This window comes from Ambystoma mexicanum, chromosome 10 (assembly GCF_040938575.1).
Source record: "Ambystoma mexicanum isolate Mex_15411 chromosome 10, UKY_AmexF1_1, whole genome shotgun sequence".
Classification (NCBI taxonomy): Eukaryota; Metazoa; Chordata; class Amphibia; order Caudata; family Ambystomatidae; genus Ambystoma; species Ambystoma mexicanum.
In genome coordinates this window covers 1,143,220,693-1,143,241,059 of record NC_090932.1, presented here as the reverse complement: position 1 = coordinate 1,143,241,059, position 20,367 = coordinate 1,143,220,693, and the positions used below count along the sequence as shown (strand labels likewise).

The 20,367-nt window shown below is 47.5% G+C and overlaps 1 protein-coding gene across 1 annotated transcript in view; it reads right to left on the bottom strand.

The window, feature by feature from the left end:
* ACTR1B (actin related protein 1B) overlaps positions 1 to 20,367 on the bottom strand; it is a 130,240-nt gene that overhangs the window by 50,014 nt on the left and 59,859 nt on the right. The window contains exons 3-4 of the mRNA XM_069619062.1: positions 19,377 to 19,452; positions 18,214 to 18,339 (exon numbers count right to left, since the gene is read on the bottom strand). Of these exons, the coding sequence (XP_069475163.1) occupies positions 18,214 to 18,339; positions 19,377 to 19,452 (202 nt within the window). The remainder of the gene's footprint in view (positions 1 to 18,213; positions 18,340 to 19,376; positions 19,453 to 20,367) is intronic.

Sequence of the window (20,367 nt, the reverse complement as noted above, 5' to 3'; positions counted from 1 at the left end):
AAGAATGTGTGATGGAGTACACTCTGACTTCAGGAGCCATGCTGCCAGGTTCAACGAGTGAGGTTGTGGAGGTATTGTTGATCTCCTCCCGCCCCCCCCCCCCTGTGTTGAGTCAACAGGTTGACTTGGTACAGAGTTGGATGGGGACGCACATTGCCAGTTTGCGCAGATGTGGATACCATGGTTGTCTCACCCACATAGGTACAACTAGGATGAGTCATCCGTTCCCTGTGCATCTTGTTCACTACCCTGCTGATTAATGGAGTCTGGGGGGGGGTGGGGGGGGGGGGGTAAGCAAATCTCCCTGACCAATTCCATCCATAGGGCATTCCCCTTGGAGTCTGGTAGGGGAAACCTGGATGCGAAGTCTGGGCATTGCTTGTTTCTCTTTTGTAGTGAACAAGTCTAGAGAAGGGTAGCCCCAAAGAGAGAAGATGTGGTCTACTACATCTGCGTGCAGTTGCCACTCGTGCTCTCTTGGCAGAGGATCTCTGCTGAGAGAGTCCGCTAGAGTGTTGAGTATCCTTGGAACATGTTGGGAGGATAGGGACATCCCTCGTCTGAGTGCCCACTTCCATATTTTCTGCGCTAGCTTGGACAGATTTGGAGAATGTGCATCTCCCCGTTTGTTGACGTAGAACATAGCGGTAGTGCTGTCTGTTAGGACTTGTACCGATTGGTTTGTAAGATGTTCTTCGAAGGCTTGTAGTGCCTAGAGGTTTGCCAATAACTCTAGTATGTTTATTTGCCTTTGTGCGGTCTTTTGTGAGCACAGGCCGTGTGCTGTGTTATGTTATTGTGCTTGTACTGCGCCAAAGCCTATAGGCATCCAGGCACCGAGAGAACAAAATACAGTGAGCAAAAGATTACTGCAGAAGTTTACACTAACACTAATTGAAAAGATAAATTTTTAGTTGTTTTCGGAAGGCAAGAAGGTCTTCTGTCTTACACAGGGTATGCAGGCAGTGCATTCCATGCTTTGGCTCCCTGAGTGTGGAAAGCCCTTCCAGAACCTCGGGAGTGTTTCACCCGGTGCTATACCAGTGAATAACCTTCAGCCGACCCAAGATTCCTTTTAGGCTGGTAGATGCCAATGACAACCTTTAGGTAAGCAGGAGCATTTCCAAAGATGCATTTATGACATATTGTTATCAGTTTAAATTGAATTCTGCTTTCCACGGGAAGCCAGTGTAATTTTTTTCCGGCTGCAGTAGTGGGTTCAGAACGCTTCATTTTGGATTTTTTGTAGATCCTGAATTTGGGCTTTACCTGCACCGCCTAGAAGTGCATTACAGTAGTCTACCCGTGGCAAGATGACAGCTCTCACAATACGGTTATCGACCGAGACTAATGGTGCGATCTGCCTGAGCACTTTAAGATGATAGTTAGTGCTTGTGCCAATTGCTGCAACATGGGCTTCACAGTCTAAACTGGTTTCCATGAAGGTGCCCAAGGTTTTAACTTTCTGCACGACGTAAATAAAACTACCATCAATCCTGAAACCGGTATACTCCTGGCCCAACTTGATTTTTGCCCGACATGGGCCAAAAATCATGAGCTCGGTCTTTGTGGCATTCAGGCCCAGCCAATTGGTGGACATCCACTGCTTTATCAGTTGATAAACCGCATTTACTGTGATTTGATCCGTATCATAATCGCTGGTGATGTTGAGGACCAACTGGAAGTCGTCAGCATAGTTACAAAAGAAGGTCTGAAAAAGATCTAATTCATAGCAGAGTGACTAAATGTAGATATTAAATAACAATGGGGAAAGGCATGCCCCCTGGGACACTCCACACGTTATAATTTGTGACCCAGAGGCACTGTCCTCCCCAATGCACCTGTGACCAACGGCCCTCCAAAAATGCTCAACCAGACTATAGCATGATCGGAGAAGCCCTGCATTCTTTCAAGTAGGATTTTATGATCTAGCAAGTCAAAGGCTGTTGATAAATCCAACAACATCAGCAGCCCTGACTTGCTATCTTCCAGCCTAGAGAACATATAAGTCTGTAGGTCCAGAAGAGCACTCTATGTGCCATGATAACTTCTGAACCCCGACTGCTTGGCATGCAAAATGCCTGCCATCTGGACATGGACCTGAAGTTGGATAGTTGCTATCTTATCTACTTGCGCCCTGATGCCTCCGGGCCTTAGGGAGCGTGTTACAAATAAAACAAATACAAATGAGCTTGAGGAAGAACAAGGTGTTGGTGATTGGTCAAAGGTTAGCTGCATCAGTGGGATTAAGGCCCACTTTTTTTTTTTTTTTTTTTTTTAGTAGCAGTGAAACTGCTACATTCTTTATTGATTGAGGAATGACACCTGTTTGAAAGGAAGCATTGGCAAATCTACAAAGAAAAGGCACAAAGAGTTGCTTATGTTCCAAAATAAGTTTGGATGGAAGCAGTTCCCCCGGACAATTGGTAGAATGTATAGACTTGAGAATTTTCAAAATGTCAGCAGTAGTAGATGCTCGGAAAGTAAAACCTGCTACAGAACCTGGTAGAGTATCACTGCTTGATATGGAAGCTGGCTGGGTCTTTGTACAAGTATGATGTGTCTCAAAGGGTACTGGAGTGTGTGTTAGTATAGGCGACGGGGCTGCTAGTGCTTCCAATTTGATTTTATCTTGGGCTTTTGATAGTTTATCTGCGAAAGCCTTCTGTACCCGATCACAATCATCATCTGTGGGTTTTATAGGAGGACAACAAGCAGGTGGTTTCTCCCAAGATCTAAAAAGACAGAAAAGTTCCTTGGTCTCATCTCCAGCTGAACTAATTTGATTGTTGTAAAAGGTTTTCTTAGCCTCAACAATTTCTGCTTTATACTGTTTCTCTTTGCATTTCCAAACTGACAAATTAGCAATGGATCTATCCTTCTGCCAGGTATGTTCGACCTGCCTTTTGCTAGCTCTAAGTTCTGCCAGGGAAGAGGAGAACCATTTGTGGCGATTTGGTAGATCTCTAACTAGGTTATCTTTCATGGGTGCACATTTATCGAGTATTTCAGTAGTCTCCTGATTATAATTATTTATGAGCATCTCCGGATCATCGGAGTCAGTTGTTTTAGTCATCAAGGTTTGCATATACTTAACCAGGATGGGCGAGGTAATATTTTTAAAATGACATGCTTTGACTGTGTGATATGGGTACATGCACTCTACGTGCTACAGCGGGAAGCTGCAAAGTACACGAAATAAAAAACTGATCAGACCAAATACATGGTCTGGTGACAATGTCTCCAACTTGTATGTTATTACTACTGATCCAATCCAGTATGTGGCCCTTATTATGTGTAGGGTCCACATTATTGATTATGACTTGGTGTTTGCTTCCGCATTTTTTCTAAAGCCAAAGCTTTTTTTTACCCCTTTTGTCACCTTTCCAACTATTAAAATCTCCCAAAATGACCAAACCCGTATTGGTGGTCTTCATGGGTGTAACATTAACAATGTCTTCATTAAAACTATCGGAAACCTCAGGGGGTCTATAGCTAAGAACTAAGTTCAAAGTGAAATTTGGATTAGAAGTCATCTTAACGTGAATATCACATCACTCCCAATGCATTCAATATTAGCCTTGTAAAAGCCTAATAACTTTTTGCATACAATAGCAACTCCTCCCCCAACAGTCCCTTCTTGATGTTTACCTAAGAAAATGTAGCCTGGTGGTGTTATCTGCTCTATAGTGGGCCCATGTGAGTCAGTAAGCCATGTCTTGGTGAGACACAACGTCTAGGTTATGTTCCTGTATATAATCATGTATATCCAGTACATGTTTTACCGCAGAACGGGTATTCAATAAGGCAATAGTAAGTGGGGAGGGTGCAAGAGACTGAATATCAGGTGTCTGATTAGATGAGGCGTAGTTATTATTAATGTATGGGGCATGGTCCTGTGAAAAGCTAGAAGCCTTACTTGAGGCTTCCATAGAGCTTATGGGTACTGAGGGAGTCAGAGAGGCAGTATGGCACGTCAGCACGTCTCTGCACAGACCCGCACAGACTCGCAGTTCCGTTCGCGCAGGCACGTTCGCACCGGAGGAAGGAGTAAATGACGAGCGCGGGAACTACAATCCAGTGGGGATTTGTAGTTCTGTGCCTCGTTTTGCTCGTGTGTAGTCTCGGGACCTAGCACACACGTCTTAGAGCAAAACAATACAATTACAACCGATTCCCAATGCAAGCCAATTTAGCAGCAATTCAAAGTAGGTTAAAAACGTATTAAATGCAGTAAGATTTAAAATTTGCTTTTTTAAAAACACAACTTTCCTTTAGCATATATTTAAACAGTTAAATCAGTAGAATCAAGTAAAATAAAACCTGTGTGCAATTGCGGCACTTATAATATCTCTGTGTGGTGAAGGTAGTGGCCCCCCCCCCAACCCGGAAAGTGACACATCTGTTGTGACGATCGCCTGCACTTCCGGTTCGTGGAAAGGCTTCCCCTTAAGCAGATTCTCCCTTGATCACCAGCCTAAGTTCTGAACCAGTGTTGGCGAAACAACCACTAGATCGTCCCACTGACCACTTGCCCGAGACCATTGTTTCGCCAACCACTTCTGCATTGGTGCATGCGCAGGCGCGCATGGGGGACCAGGTAAATGCACAATGCCATCATACCTAGCAAACGCATAGCTTTGCGTACGCTTATCCGGAGACCGGCTTGATACTGGGGTATTTGCGGAAGCATGATTTGTACTCTTTCCATGGATGGGAAGGCTAAGCTCGTTTTTGTATCTAACACAGCTCCTAGCAACTGTTTCGATGTGTTTGGTACCAGACTTGAATTTTTCTCGTTTATTGAGAAGCCCAATTGGAAGAGGTCTATAGTTCTTTGCGTGTTTAGCTTGCAGAGATTGTAAGTTTCTCCCGTGATCAGCCAGTCGTCCAGGTAAGGGTACACTGGGATTGATTCCCTGCGTAGGTGCGCTGCCACCACTGCCAGTACCTTGGTGAACACCCTTGGAGCCGAGGCTATCACAAAGGGCAGCACCTTCAACTGGTAGTGTTGGTCTGCTACTTTGAACCGCAAGAATCTTCTGTGCCCTGGGAACATTGAAATATGAAACTAAGCATCTTTCATGTCCAATGTTACCATGTAACCCCCCCCCCGTTTTAACAGAGGGATTACTTCTTGTAGCGTTGTCATGCAAAATTTTTGTGGCTTGACAAACTTGTTTGCAGGGCTCAGGTCTAGTACCGGGCGCATGGCTAGATCTTTCTTTGGAACAAGAAAGTATGTTGAATAAATACCCTTGTTTACCTTGTTGTACGGCACGACTTCGATGGCTTCCTTGAGGAGTAGTCCCTGGACTTCCTCAAGCAGGATGAGTTGTTCTTCCTGTGATGGTTTTTTCTGGCGCGTTGGGAGGTTTGATGGTCTTCCCTGGAGTTCTATACAGTAACCTCCTGTCACCGTCGACAGCACCCACTTGTCTGATGTTATACCCTCGCATGCGTGGGTGAAAAAAGATATTCGTCCCACGACTGGAGAGGCATGGGAGGGGACCTGTAGCAGGGCATCATTGCTTAGGGGGTGTCCCTCCACCTCTGGTGGGGGAACCTCTCCCTCTTCCGCGAGCCCTGCGCTGACCTCTGGGGTAACCCTGGGAAGCCTGTTGGTTGGTGTTCCATGAGGAACCTTGGCTCGGATAAGCCAGGCGTGGCGTTTTAAAATTGTGGCTTCCGAAACCACGAGGCCAGCGTTATCCGCTGCGTCAAAGTTGTTTTTCAGAAGAACGCCAGCTGTAGCTCTGCCTTTGGCAGCCAGAAGGGAGAGTTTGGATTTAAGTGGCTCTGGTGCCGACTCTGCCAGGGCCGTGGCCTCATCCCATTTGGTGCAGTCGTAGCTGGATAGTAAAGGTGGAATTATTTGCTATCCGCGCTTCGTATGCTGCTGCACCATCTTTCTACCCATGGCATACAGTTTTTTGCTCTCCTTGTCCGGATGAGCTTCAGAGGATGCCAAGGGGGTACCAGCTCCCTTCCTGGTAGTGGTGACTACCAAAGAGTCTGGCCGAAGTGTCGTTTTAAGGGTCGGAAGGCGCTGGGCGGAAGAGCTTCACAATTCTGGGGTTTACCGCCCTGGTTTCATTAGGCCTTTCTAAGGAAGGATGACTCCTTCTTTGGACCGACTTAAGCAGGGGAATAAATTGCGCTGCAGGTTTCTTGTCGCCCAAGGTATTTTCAGCAAAATCTTTTTCCTGTTGGATCTCTTGCGTTTGATCCCGGAATGCTCTGCAGCCCTTAGGAGTATATCACTGAACAGGGGCCGGTTGTCCACAGGGGAGTCGGGTAAAGGAGGGTCTTGCGGGACCGTAGAGTCCATTGCAAAAACTACCGACTCCGTCATCTAGATCCTGATCGAACCCCCCCCCCCCACCCCATCCCCTGTACAGAGCCAAGGAGAGGCAGGGAGTTTTGGGGACTGGCTCCACGGACAGTTCCACTGGGGGAAAAGATCTTTTCTTAGCCGGTTGCGCCGGTATTTGGGAACGAGAGGCTGTCTCTCTTGTGTTTGAGCCAGACACCTGGGTAGTGGGAGGCGTGTTACAAGATTTGTGAGAACATGTGGATATTCATCGAAACAATTAGCCAAACAAGTCATACGACTCATAACTATCAATATCCTTTGTGGACCATGAGGCGGAACTGGGGATAGCCCCTGGGTAGGCAGGGGTAGAGGTGGGATAGAGTTCTTCCTCAAATTGCATTTCCTCATCTACACAGATGGGATCAGGCTGCTCTACTTGATAAGGCTCCTCATAGGTGTCTTGGGCAGGAATAACCAGAGGATCTGGGGTGGATGACTGCTCTCTAGGCCTCTCTCTCTCTTATCCCGCCCCAGCCCCCCTCCCCCCCCAATCTTCCCCCCCCACCCCCCCACCCCAGCCCCCACCCCCCCACCCTCGCCCCAGCTCCCCTCCCCCCACCTCCCCCACCCACCACCCACCACACCCTCCCCCCACCCAATCTGAGGGACATACACGCGTGAGGGATCATGGGTACAGGGGACGTCACAATAGGGATAGTATTACTGGCATGCCCCTTTTCGACGTCCATTTTTGAGTTTCGAAAAACAACTGTCATACTCCGCAGCTTCGACTAGATGTCGGCCTATGCATAGCAAGTGATCTAAGCAGATTTCACAAGCATCAGAAGTATGGATTCAACACTCACCAATAATTTAAGTGTTGTAAGAAAGCAATCTTTTAGCAGATAAGTAACTACATAAGGTTCAAATGCAACGGGAATTAACAAACGGAAGGTGCAAGCTGAAACGGAAGTGTTAACAATCAGTACCATCAAGCATTAATATTAGTAGGGGTGGTCAAAAATGACTCCACATCCTTCCCAAAAAATCCCTTTTTTAAAAAAATTACATTCTCTCAAAAAGATATTAAATATACCACAATAAATGAGAATACACTGAAGAGTGAGGCTAGGTCAGGTGGGGGTAATGAGACTGAAGCCTGCTGCAGATGTAATGTTGGGGCACATTTTATAAGGATAGGGTCTAATCAACATTTTTGCAGCTTGTGAATTTGTTTTAGAAGCATGCTCTGTGCATAGTAGTCTGCTACTTATTGGTTGGCGGAAGTATTGCGTTTTGATTTCTAAACCTGTAATTTGGGTGTTGACTTGGGGAAATCAGTGTTAGGGAGATGTATCATTTGTATACTTCATCCCCTCTCCTTACGAGACCCTCGCTGGACTTCTGGACCTTTTTCTGAAATCCAGAATGAGTGGAGTCTTTTTCCACTCATCCATTCTTATGGAACTCTATTCTTTGCATTTTACCTGTCCCATGGAGTCTATTTTTCCTCCATAACTCTTAGAAGCATCTGGGTTATCCTTGGAGATTAGCTTCATGGGAGTGTGTGTGAGAGCGCAAGTGTAAGAGTGTTTTCACCATGCGAGGTGGAAAAACAATACTTTAGCGGTTCATTTTATTTTTGAAATTTTTTGTTTGAACTGTCAGGGGGAGACCAGAGATTGATAACTAGAATGTCTCCTTTCAGAGTTCCTCCCCTGTTTTTGGGAAATGATCTGCAACTTTGGTAAGATCTGACTTTACCTTGGTCTGACAGAAAGTAAGGCCCCGATTGTCAGTATTAATTTCTTGAAAAAACATTGTACAACAATGTGGCTTGAACTGCTGCGGTCTTGTAATGATCAAGTACTTTAGTCACTTGTAGCCTGGAAAAGAACTTTCCCATTGCAGCGCAAGTTGGCTCCCTATTCTTATATATCTTTTTAAGGTTTGGACAAATAAAACCAGTACATTTGTTAATGCCTCATAAGGCCATACACCTAGATGCCACCTTAACTGAATATCATGATGTGCTCTAAATCAGATATGGCATCTTCCTACCATGTGCCACTCTCTGGGTAAGACGCTCTGCAGCTTAGGAAGGCAATAGTTTAAAACCTTCAATCTTCACCTACATGGGAAAATTGCATCACACCATGCAATGCAAATCAGTCCTACAATGCTTCATTGAACAAGGTTTACCAATGCTATCAACAAAGGAGTGGTAGCTCTTGTGACCCACACAAAGGCATTGTAGGCACAAGGTCTTAGGATCTGAAGAACAAGTTACTTCCCAACTGGTAACGTTCTTTCGATTGGATGCTCCTCCAACGTGTTCCACATCTTTGACATGTAATGCCCACAGCTGTGCACTTCGGAAACTTTTTCGGCAGAGGGTGTCCTGCGTCGATGGCGTCGGGTGGATGTCCCTCGAAGGCCTCCGTGGAGGGCGACGTCACCGGATGTTATAAATAGGACGCACGGCACCTGTAGCCTCAGATTATGTTTTTTCCTCAGACTGTGTGGCACCAATCCAATGCCTGCAGGACTATACATAGCCTTGCGGAAACGTAAGCTGCAATCGCATAGGAAATTCACTAGAGGGGCAGGCTGGGAGGGCGATGTGGAATACGTTGGAGGAACATCCAATAGAAAGAACGTTACCAGTTGGTAAGTAACTTGTTCTTCGAATGGATTGTGTCCTCCAACGTATTCCACATCTCTGGCAGTACCAGAAAAAGGGAGGACAAATCATTTAGAATATCCAATCAGATGGTGGAATAAAGAACCGCCTTACCAAAGGCCATATCTTGACCATGGATCGCATCCAGGGAGTAATGTTTTAGTGTGGATAGAAGCCCATGTGGCTGCTTCACAAATATTCCTAATAGGAGCTCCCCGTTGGAGGGTGGTGGAAGTAGCCATGCCCCTAGTGGAATGAGCTTGCAACTCTTCAGGAGGGACCTTACCCGCCAATCGGTAACACTCAGTAATGGTGAGGATAATCCACCTGGACAAGGTCCATTTAGTAACAGTCTGGCCCAATTGGTGTCCAGCATATCCCACAAAGAGTTGATTGTCCACTCTGACCCTGGACATCCTAGACATAAAAGCTCAGAGCTCTCCAAGAATCCAACCTATGTAGACGCTCCTCTTCCTTTCCAGAATGAGGAGGTGGACAGAAAGGAGGAAGAACCACTTTCTGACTCAAATGAAATTCAGATACTACCTTAGATAGAAATGAAGGATGTACCCTTGGTACCACCCTGTCCTTGTGGAACGTAGTAAAGGGCGGCTTCGATGAAAGTGTCTGCAATTCACCCACTCTGTGAGCGTAAGTAACCGCAACCAAGAACACTGTCTTGAAGGACAATCTCAAAGGACAAGTGTGCAAAGGTTCAAATGGAGCACCCATTAGAAATTTCAAAACCAAATTCAAATCCCAAACCGGCACCTGGAAAGGGGACGGCGGGAACACATTAGTCAGTCCTTTAAGAAATCGAGAAATCAAAAAGGAATCTTAAATTAAGAACATTCTTCAGTCGAGCGCTTCAATAGAGACAGCGCCGCCAGGTAACCTTTAATGGTACCTAAACGAAGGCCCCTGTGGGCCAAAGAAAGTAAGAAAGACAAAACCAAAAGGACTGGAACACTGAAAAGTATCAACATTTTGTCCTCTGCACCAGTCGCAAAACTTACGCCAACGGTACAGGGATTTTGTTGCTGGCCTTCTGGCCGAAAGAAATGCCTCCATCAAATCATCCGGGAGGTCCCAATCCTTATATCTCAACCTTTCAGATACCAAGCGTGAAGGTTGAGAGTCCTGACCTTTGGATGGAGAACCTGACCCCCCCCCCACCTCCTCGCGAGAGCAGATCCTCTCGTTGTGGAGGGCAGATGGACATTTCTAGAAGGTTCAGGTACTACGCTCACCTGGCCCAATCTAGAGCAATGAGGATCATGTGGAACCTAAACCTCACCACTTGAGGAATAACGGGGCCTGGAGGAAACGCATACAGCAGTGGGAATGACCAATCCACTACAAATGCGTCTCCTAAGGCTCCTCTCGGAGGAAATTCCCTTGAGCAGAATCTCTCGGACTTCCTGAGCCAACTCCTACTCGTGAGAGATCCTGCTCAGAGCGTCTGCCGCCGCATTTTCGCATGAACTGCCAAGAGGGAAATTCCATGCTGGGTGGCCCAGAGCTGCATTGCCTCTCTGCACAACGGGAGCGACTGTACCCCCCCTGACCCCCCTCTTTTTTGTTGCGGTAAAGCATGGCCACTGTGTTGTCCGTCATGATCAGGACACACTTCCCCCGCACAGATGGCAGAAAAGCCTTCAGGGCCAGCCTGATGGCCCTCAGCTCAACAAGGTTGATGTGGAGTTTGGACTCCGACAGAGACCAACGACCGCTGGCAGTCAAGGCGTTGGCATGAGCGCCCCATCCTGTGAGGGAAGCATCCATCACTAAAGTCACCTCCGGACATGATTGCCAAAATGGCTCCCCCTTCATCAGGTTCCCTTCGTTGGCCCACCACAGAAGATCCTGGGAGAACGAGATTGGAATCTGAACAGGATCCAAAATCTTGCCGGAGAACTGCGACCACTGCACCTTGAGGACCCATTGCAGGGATCTCATCCTGAGCCTGGCCTCTGGCACCAGAAAAATGCAGGATGCCATGAGGCCGAGCAACCTAAAAAATTCGAAAGCCGGGAGACTCTGGGCATGCTGAAACCTGTCCACCATCTGCACAATGTGATGAACCCTCACCTTGGGAGGCGAGCACTTCCCCAAGGACGTGTCCAACACAGCCCTGATTTACTGGAGCTGTCAGATGCAACTTCTTGAAATTGAGGGAGAAGCCCAGCCTGTGGAGGGAGCAGCAGGTGAGACTGAGGTGAGCCAATGCCTGCCTGAGAGAGCATGCATGGATCAGCCTGTCGTCCGGGTAGGGGTAGACGTGAACCCCTCGCGCCCCCCCCCCCCCCCCTCGCCTGAGATACGCTGCCACCATCAGCTTGAAGACCCTCGGGCGGAGGTCAATCCGAATGGCAGGACCCGAAACTGAAAGTGCAAGTCGCCAGACGCAAACCTCATGTACTTTGTGCTTGGGATGAATCAGCACATGAAAGTAAGCATCCTGTAGGTCCAGAGACACCAACCAATCCTGCCTGGAGGACTTGAGAAAGAGTGACCATCTTGAACTTGTCCTTCCTGAGAAGTTTGTTCAACCAATGCAAGTCCAGGATGGGTCTCAATCCCTGGTCTTTCTTTGGGATCAAAAAATAAGGGGACTACCATCCCTTGTTCCTCTCCTCTCCAGGTACCAGTTCTATAGTGCCTTTCTCTAGCAGGGTCAAGATCTCCTGCACAAGGAGCGGATCCGGAAGAGTCAAAGGGATTCCCTGGTGGATTGTCGTGAGGCCGCTTTAGGAAGGGAATGCAGTAGCCATGGGCAATTGTATCCAGAACACACGCATCTGAAGTAATGGCTTGCCACTCTTTGAGATTCTGAGACAGTCTGCCCCCAACCGGCGAACCATGGGACATGGCCTCATGACTATTTTGGAGCGGCTGCGGCAGTGCCTGAAGGCAAAGAGGCAGCTGCCTGAGCGGCTTTGGCACCTCCATTTCCCCGACCATCTCAGGTACTCTTAGGCTGACCCCTTTGACTGGCGGCTCCTCTCGTTCTACCAAAGGAGGAGTAGTAATGAAAGGAACCTGCCCTCCACTGCTGTCCCCTAGGATGGAAAGGAAGAGGTTGACGCATGGCTGCGCTTAAAGATTTCACCGCAGCTTTTGAGGTCTGCAACCTCTCAAGGCCCTCGTCAGCCTTGCAGCCAAATAAATACGCACCATCAAAGGGCATGTTCAAAAGACGGGCTTGCACATCCAGAGCAAAATCCCGATTCCACAACCACGCAAATCTGCATATAATGGTGCTCACAGCCATGGACCGGCTAACACTGTCGGCCGTGTCCAAACCCAACTGAAGGGATTCACACGGCATCCTTGCCATCGTGCACGATAGCAAGGAACCCATCCCTTTCTTCCCCCTCGGGAATATGCTCAGCCGCAAGAGAAACAGTTCCACAGTGTGTGTGAAAACCTTGCCAAGGCACAAGTGGGGTTGGCCGCACCGTACTCCCTGCAGAAAACATCTTGCGTGCCCAACCGTCGAAGCGTTTGTCATCCCTATCAGGAGGGATGGTAGGGTACGCCGGCTGCCTCGAGGTGGCCGTAGCTGCCTGAACCATCAAACTCTAGGGAGTGGGGTGAGTGGATAGGTAGCTGGGGTTGCTACCAGAAGGGAGGTATTTCTTGGTTAACGATTTGTTAACTGCCGGAAGATATTCCGGTGACAGCCAAGCAGCAGCCACCCGTTTCTGTAAGGTTATATGAAAAGGTAACACCTGGTCAGAAGACAGACCTTGATCTAAAATGTCTGAGATCATCTTGCACAAAATCTTTGGGAGGACTGGACCAGCCCAGATACTCCGAGACCCTAGCCATGAGTCTCCTGTAGGACGACTCAGCATGAGCCCCAGGATCAGGCCTGCCAAATTCCACTTCCGGAGAAGTGTCCAAGCCACTAGCATCATGAAGAGTGTCTCAACTCTTCCAGTTGGCTATCCCCTGAAAAGACAGGAGCCCCATCAGGCTCAACAGGGCTAAGATCAAAATCTGACCTCTCCTCCTCATAGAGGTCATCCAGAGGGAGGAAAAAGTCCCGTCTCAGAACAGCCGAGGGCCTGGAGCCCATAACAGGCCTCACAGACTTGGAAGTAGTCTTCCTAGGAGGATCCACAGCAGTAGTGATCTCCGCCAAGCTTGAGCCCTTAGCAGGGTTCTGCGGACTCGCTGGGGATGAGGACCGAGACCTGGAAGCACGTCTCTTGTGACCATCCTGAGCCATGTCCGAACAGGACCTCGAAGGTTCCCAATGAAGATTGCGCAAGGACCCGAGCCCAAAGGCGTGCGAGCCACGGATCGAGACAGTTCCTTGCCGGGTTCGTCAGAAGGCACGGATGAAACTGTGCCCTGCAATTGGAAAATCGCCAACATCTGTTCCTGAAAAGCAGCCCATTCCTCTGGGGTCGAGGACTTAGTCGGGCAAGCCACTTTCCTCGCTGCACCATCCTCTGAGGAGGACAGAGAAGGCGACCGGTAACGGCGCTTCCTAGAATGCCAAGACGAGGACAAAGAATGGCAGGAACCACTCTGGGAACGAGACCCACGGGCCTCCTTCCGACACAGAGAGTTACCCCTCGAGTCATAGGTGGACATACCCTTGGACTTGAATTTACGAAACCTACTGGGTTTTGAACCTCCATCTACCTGGAGCTTCCCCTTACGTTCCCATAAGGCCTAAGCAATCAGCGACTGGCATTTGGAACCGTCGTAGGTGTCGTGACTCTCGCCCAAGCACCACAAACAAAGGCGATGCGGGTCGGTGATCGACAATTTAGACTTGCAGTCTTGGCAGGTCTTGAAGCCAGATCGCTGAGTCGGAGGGGCCGAAGAGGAAGACATTCTCACGAAGAATACACGAGGCGCGCCGAGTTCTCGAAGCAAACACATTTGCGGAAAAAACGGAACTGAGGCTATGGGCGCAGTGCGTCCTATTTATAACATCCGGTGACGTTGCCCTCGACGGAGGCCTTCGAGGGACATCGACCCGACGCCAGCGACGCATGACGCCCTCTGCCGAAAAAGTTTCCGAAGTGCACAGCTGTGGACATTACATGTCAAAGATGTGGAATACGTTGCAGGACACAATTCATTCAAAATCAGGAATGCTGAACACTTTTTAAACCATAACATTTGAAGAGTAGCAAAGGGATCCAGAATCCCCCCTGAAAAAAAGACAATACTAAGTTTCTGCTGTGCTTAGACTACAGGCCTCCCCCAAAAGGAGGCCATCTGTTTCCTAAGGCAAAAGAAAGGAGCATAAAAGGAAAGGAAGTGAGCAAGATGGGTAGAGCCTGGGAGTGGCCAAACCCTGCAAGTCAGGTTCGAACTTCATTTTTAAGCACGTAAAGTACTAGCGCAACTACTCAAATATTTACCATAATAAAATAAATGTGTACGACAGAAGGGGCACACCATATTTTACTTCATGTTCCAGCACAGTAGGCATGTGAAAACACCTTGCTCCATTTCGAGAGCCATGATGGAGAAAGATAGGTTACTGCCCTCAAGTAGTTCCTCAAATTAACTTTCCTTTCTGTCCCTCATAATGGAGGTATCAGCGCATTGTCTGTGTAGTAAAGTTAGCTAATAAATGGCAGGTTCATAGAAGGGTCAAGAGACCGAAAGCGGATTAACTCTTGCGCGACAAGTTTTAAAAAGGTAGGAAATGGACCCAGATATCTTGCACTGGCGAGTACAAATAAAGTAATCGGAAGTTCCAAGATTTCCACAAAGTGATTTAATTAACAAATGGAGTTGGTCAGCCGACACGCCGGGCCTTGCAATTATTAAAAATCTCACTAGATCTGCAGGGCGAGTTCCTTAGTTTACATACTCAAAATAAGCTAAACGCACTCGCCCTAAGGTGACTGGTGACAATGCTGCCAAGCATGCATCATCAAAGTTGCATTTGCCAGTATCTGCATACAAAGTGTGTTTGCAGTAAATGCAAAATAAGTTCCTAACATCCCCAAACGTGCCAGCAAGTTAGAGTATCCTGCAACTGGTGCTCGCCCTACATAAAAAGTACTCACCAGTGCTAGTGGGGTAGTAGATTTTGCAAGGCCAGCATGCGTTGCAACCGCTTCAGGTCTTTTTCAAGGCTATGGTATTAATGGACTTTCATGATGGTTTTCTTCTTTTTTCAATCCCAGTTGGGAGGCTGCGGATGACACTGCCTGTGCTCATCAGTGGTGCCTGTATAAAATACACATCCCGGGATGCCAACCGAGCCGAAAGGTTTCTTCAAATATAGCCCCACAGCTGAAAGGCACAAGATTCAACAAGCTCACCTATTGTCTGACCTACAGTTTTATTTTATACAGGCAACACTTATTGTTAGGCAAGATTGTATGTACTAACCCTCTGGGAGACTACACCAGCCTTGTCCTCTTGGCAATAGGTAACCCCAACCTTTGGTATAGGCCAGTACTACACAAGTTGGTAGAGTGACTGAGCAGTCAAACTTATCTCAAGAGAGCTGTAGGGTTGTAACAGATTCACACTGACATGCATTCAAATAACACATACTCAAGGATACTTGATAAAATAATTATTTATTAATTTAACAGTCTGTTTTAAAATAAGCCTTCTTTAGAAGGGAGCAATATGCAACACTTAAATACACTCTCTCAGTAACTAAGTAGATTCCCTTTTGGGATGGCACAAAGACACTTCCGATACCCTCAAGTGACTTCAATAGTTAGGACACTGGACATTAATATATCGCTTGTACATTTAAGGCAATACTGAGGGTGGTGGAAAAAAAGGGAAAGGTTATGGAAGGAAACATAGGGTGACAAGTTTCTCAAACAGGTAAGCACTTTCAATCCCCCAATGCAATATGGTTAACCCTTTCCCAATAATACAAGTAAGGTGTGTATATATGCCTTTTTGGAGGGACAGATCAACACAGAGGGTAAGAAGAGTCTACAGGGAGCCAGGAAAGCCAATGTCAACTGAGCAAAGTCTAGGGGAGTTGAGGCACTTCTTGAAGATTAGCACAAAAGTCTTGCACAATGTTAAAGAGAGATTTGTTGTAAAATGAAATCACTGTTGGGCAACACGCTGGGAGGCTTGTGAAGGCCAAAGCTGCAAGCAACTCTGTGAAAGGCAGCAAATGCAACTGAGAGCTAGCAAGCGGCACACAAGAGGTAAGTACCCCTAGTTCACAGTACCTTGAGTCTGAAGAAAAGGTTCCAGCTGGCTTCTGTTCCTGTTGTAGTTCCTGCAAATCTTATTGTTCCTGGGCCTCAGTCATGGGGACAAGAAAGACGACGTCCGGGGACTCCTGCAATACGGTTTGAAGGTCTGTGGCAGCAATGGGCAAACTTCAGCTCAGCGGCACTTCACAGTTTCAGCTAATCGCAAAAATAGCACCACTGCAGTTCTTGGACGCTTGTGGACTTTCCTTGCTTCTGGGGTCCAGCACTCAGTTGAGGCGGCTCAGGCTTTGTTAGCTCTGCTTCGAGGGAGTCCGGAGGATCTTCCTGGAGCTCGGGCCGACTTAAAAACGATGCACTCGATTCTGGTGTTCCTGTCCCCTGGCACTCAGTTCCTACAGCAGCGAAGTACAGCCAGCAGAGAGAGGGGTTCCAGTCTGGTTTGTCTTGGGGTTGATTGGTCCCACCAACCCAAGGGGAGAAGTTGTCCTTTCCGGACTTCTCTAGTCGAGGCGAAAATGCTTCAGCGCTGCAGCAGGGCTTCACCGGGCAAACCAACGCTCCTGGAGTTGCAGCATGCTTCTCTTCCAGTTTCTTCTTCGGAGTCCTTCGTCCAGTGGTCGACTCTGCCTTCCTTGCAAAAGACCTTGCCTTTTATGCCGGTTTCTCCCATTCATTCGCAGCCTAGCTGTCAACCATACAGTCTGTCCTTCAAGGACAGCCAGCCAGCAAATCACCTTTGGGTGCATTCCTGTAACCAAGGAGACTAAGCACAGGGCGTTTCGGGAACCTCCCACACTTCTTGACCCTGCCAGACACGCTGGAACCAAAGACAAAATTAACAAAGGGACCAAACCTGGTTTGGCGCGCAAAGTAAATCTCAAGAAGGACCTTTCCAACAACAAATGGTGAAAAAGAAGACCGGGCCATTTTGACAAAATGGGCACCCACAGGTGCAATACTGCAGCTGAGGATTCAGCCTGCGGTAAAAACACACACTGGTAGGAAAAATAAACCACTGCCCCCAGCCATTTGTAGAAAGGTTAACATAAAAATTTTACATGAGAAAGTAGACAAAGGGGATACTAAGTAAGCCCTCCAGCACTCCACACAAGATGTGTGCTGGGTCTACAAAGTAACAGAGGTAAGTAAAGTCAATTTCACTTTACTACTCTTGGAACCAGTAGTTTATCCAAGAGAAGATATTTAAACCTTATGAGAAATCCAAAAGGACTTCTCTGTGACACTCACTGAAGGTGCTGTGTGTGTCACAATACAAAAAGGCGATGCCCATAAACACAGAGTTCAAATCAAATAAAAACACATGACAGTGTGAGAAAAAGGGCTCACTCTCTCCAGGATAAAAATTTAAAGTCCTTCGGTCCAGCAAAAGAGCTGGGGGTCTCCAAGGTAGAAGGGAATTCACACAGAAATTAGAATTCTCCCCAACAATGATGAGCACAGGCAATGCCATGCGCAGCCTCCCAAACAGGATTCAAGGAACCAGCATTGCAAAAAAAAAAAAAAACTATAAAAAAAAAGAAAAATTGTAACAATCATGGGAGTCCGCTAATACCTTGGCCTTGAAAAAGACCCGGAAGGGTTAAAACATTGGCTGGCCACCTATAATTGTTGATTAAATCACTAGGTGGAAATCTTGGAAATTCCGATCACTTTTACCCATTAGATCCAATTGATACAATAAAGAAAACACATTTAATCACTCAGTGCTGCGTGAGTCAATTCACCTCCTAGTGCCCAATCCCCTATTGAACTGCAAGTTATAAAAGGTACTCTCACTGAATGGATTTTTATAGGTCATCAAATATGTTTTCAACAGCTATTTTGACTGAGCGACAGCCACACTGCCATGATTTGTACCATGCTGCCCAGAATATCACACTGGAAAGGTACTCAACACCTAATAACTGGAGACCTTGCAGAGTTACGGTAGTCATTTCCATAAGTGACAAAGGATGAAAGTTTTGGTAGCCCTTCTGGACCCTTTATACAATACAATACACTGGCTGCTAGCTTACCTCTTCAGAGAAGGTTTGCAGCTGGTCCTTGGAGTACACATATTGCCAGATGCGCTCCATGTCATTCCAGTCACGCACTATCCCGTGCTCCATGGGGTAGCGGATGGACAGGAGCCCTCTGTGCTCCTAAAGAATGAGTAACCATTACATCAAAATGATACAGTTGCCACATTTCAGAGTCAGAGAGAGGGGGGTACAAAGACTGAAGACAGGGAATTGGAGAGAATACTGGTAAAAGATTAGGGAACTAAGGAGGTAGTGAGGTAGGCTCAAAGCATCCATGGAATGGGAGGTTTCCTCTCATATCTCTGGAATGAGGTGTGACCAAAAGGAGGCAACAAGAAGGGATAACAGCTGAAGAAAATGGAGGCTCAGGGACCACAGCGTGGAAGGCAAGGCAGACATTCCCGGCTTTGGGCTGGTGAAGAGCGCTTTGGGAAGTATGTGTGCGTGATGAAGTGCACCTGTGATGCAAGGTAGCCCTGAAGCAGTGGAGCTAGGTTGGGGGCGAAGGGGGCGACAAACCTGGGAGGCATGACATAGGGAGCCAGGGGTGAGAGAACTCATGAGTACGGGCCAAGCAAATCTGGGGAGGAAGAGTAGGAGCTGAAGGAATAATTGGGTGGCGAGGATGTGGCGGGTGAAGGGGCACTAATGTATACATTGAGAATGGGGCAGTTGGTGGCAAGTACAACACATCTTCGAGTGTAGAAATGTGAGAATCATGGGTAAGAGGGTGCAGGAGAAGAAAAAAAAACGCAAAGATAGGCTGAGTCAATCAGGGGATGGGCTGAATCATCCAAGTAACTGGCTGAGTTCAGGGAGTAATGGGGGGCAATGGTTCACTGTGTGGTTGGTAGTGCAGAACAGAGGTAACCTATCTAAACATGGATGGAGTATTGGTAATTGTAAGTGATCAAAGGGATCCCCTAGTTGAACTGTGACCAAAGGAAATCAGGAACGAGAAGACTCAAGCAATGGTGAGGCTCACTCTGAGGGACTGTATAGTAAGTAGAAGGCACGGCAACAAGCATCCTAATTTGGGGGTGGGTGGGAGACCAGGGTAGACTGGGCAAAGCGGATAGCAAGGCTGAAAGAACACAATGGAAAGGGGGAGAGATAGGGGTAAAGGTCAGAGAAACTGAGCAGCAGATTCATCTTACCTCAGCTTTGGGTCCAATAAAAAGGTCCCCCTCAAGGGCTCCAGCCATGACTCGCACATGCTTTGGACGCCCCACACTACAAAAAAAAAAAAGAACAGCAGCTCATGAAGGACACAAGATAAGGAACCAAAAGACTGGTAGGCTAGTAGTTAGAGACTCATAAGGCATTAGGCAAGGAAGGGGCTGGGGGGGGAGGGTCTGAGAGCACTAAAAACGAACTGCTTTTGCAGCGACACCCAACGGCTAGTGCTGCTTTAGCAACAGCCTGTGTGAGAGAGATGTTTGAACCAGATAAGTCAACAATTACAGAGCAATGAACAAACAATTCATAATTCTCATGCACAGGATCTCTTAACATTAAGCAACACACACAAGGACTTCTGCATGCCCACAGTGGAATACATGACAAGATTTGACATGATCAGCACTTGGGTCACATTAGGGTGTAGACTATTATCCATTTTGGCTTGTTGGGACAATGTGACTTTCCATGTTCATTTTGGATGAATTATATTTCATGGAACATTTAACAAATGTATGACAAAATGAGACTGCACTGTCCATGCTACCCTGGTTGACAAAGTATAGTGCCACTAAAGGCCAGATCAGCGATTACCAGGACTGCAAGAACCCAGGTCAGCTGAAGAGAAACTGGAGTTGAAACTGAAGCTTAACCTTGAAGCCCTGCCGAAGAGAAGTCTTGCTGCTGCTCTACTTCACCAATTTGAAAGCTGCTATGTCTCCAAGGACTGACCCAGAGAGGACCTAGTTAGGCGCCCTTTTCCCTAGCTACGAGGGACCATCGTGCACTGCTAATCTTTGCTAGCGCTCCCTGGTAGACAGACCTACGACAGGCTGCTGACCGGAGACGGGGACCGCCGCGGAATCACAAGGAGAAGCGCCCAGACACTGTTGTCCATCACCGTCGCCAACCGCCGTCCAGAGCCGCCGTGCTCCCTTTGCCGAAGTAACATTTGAGAAAGTCAGGGTC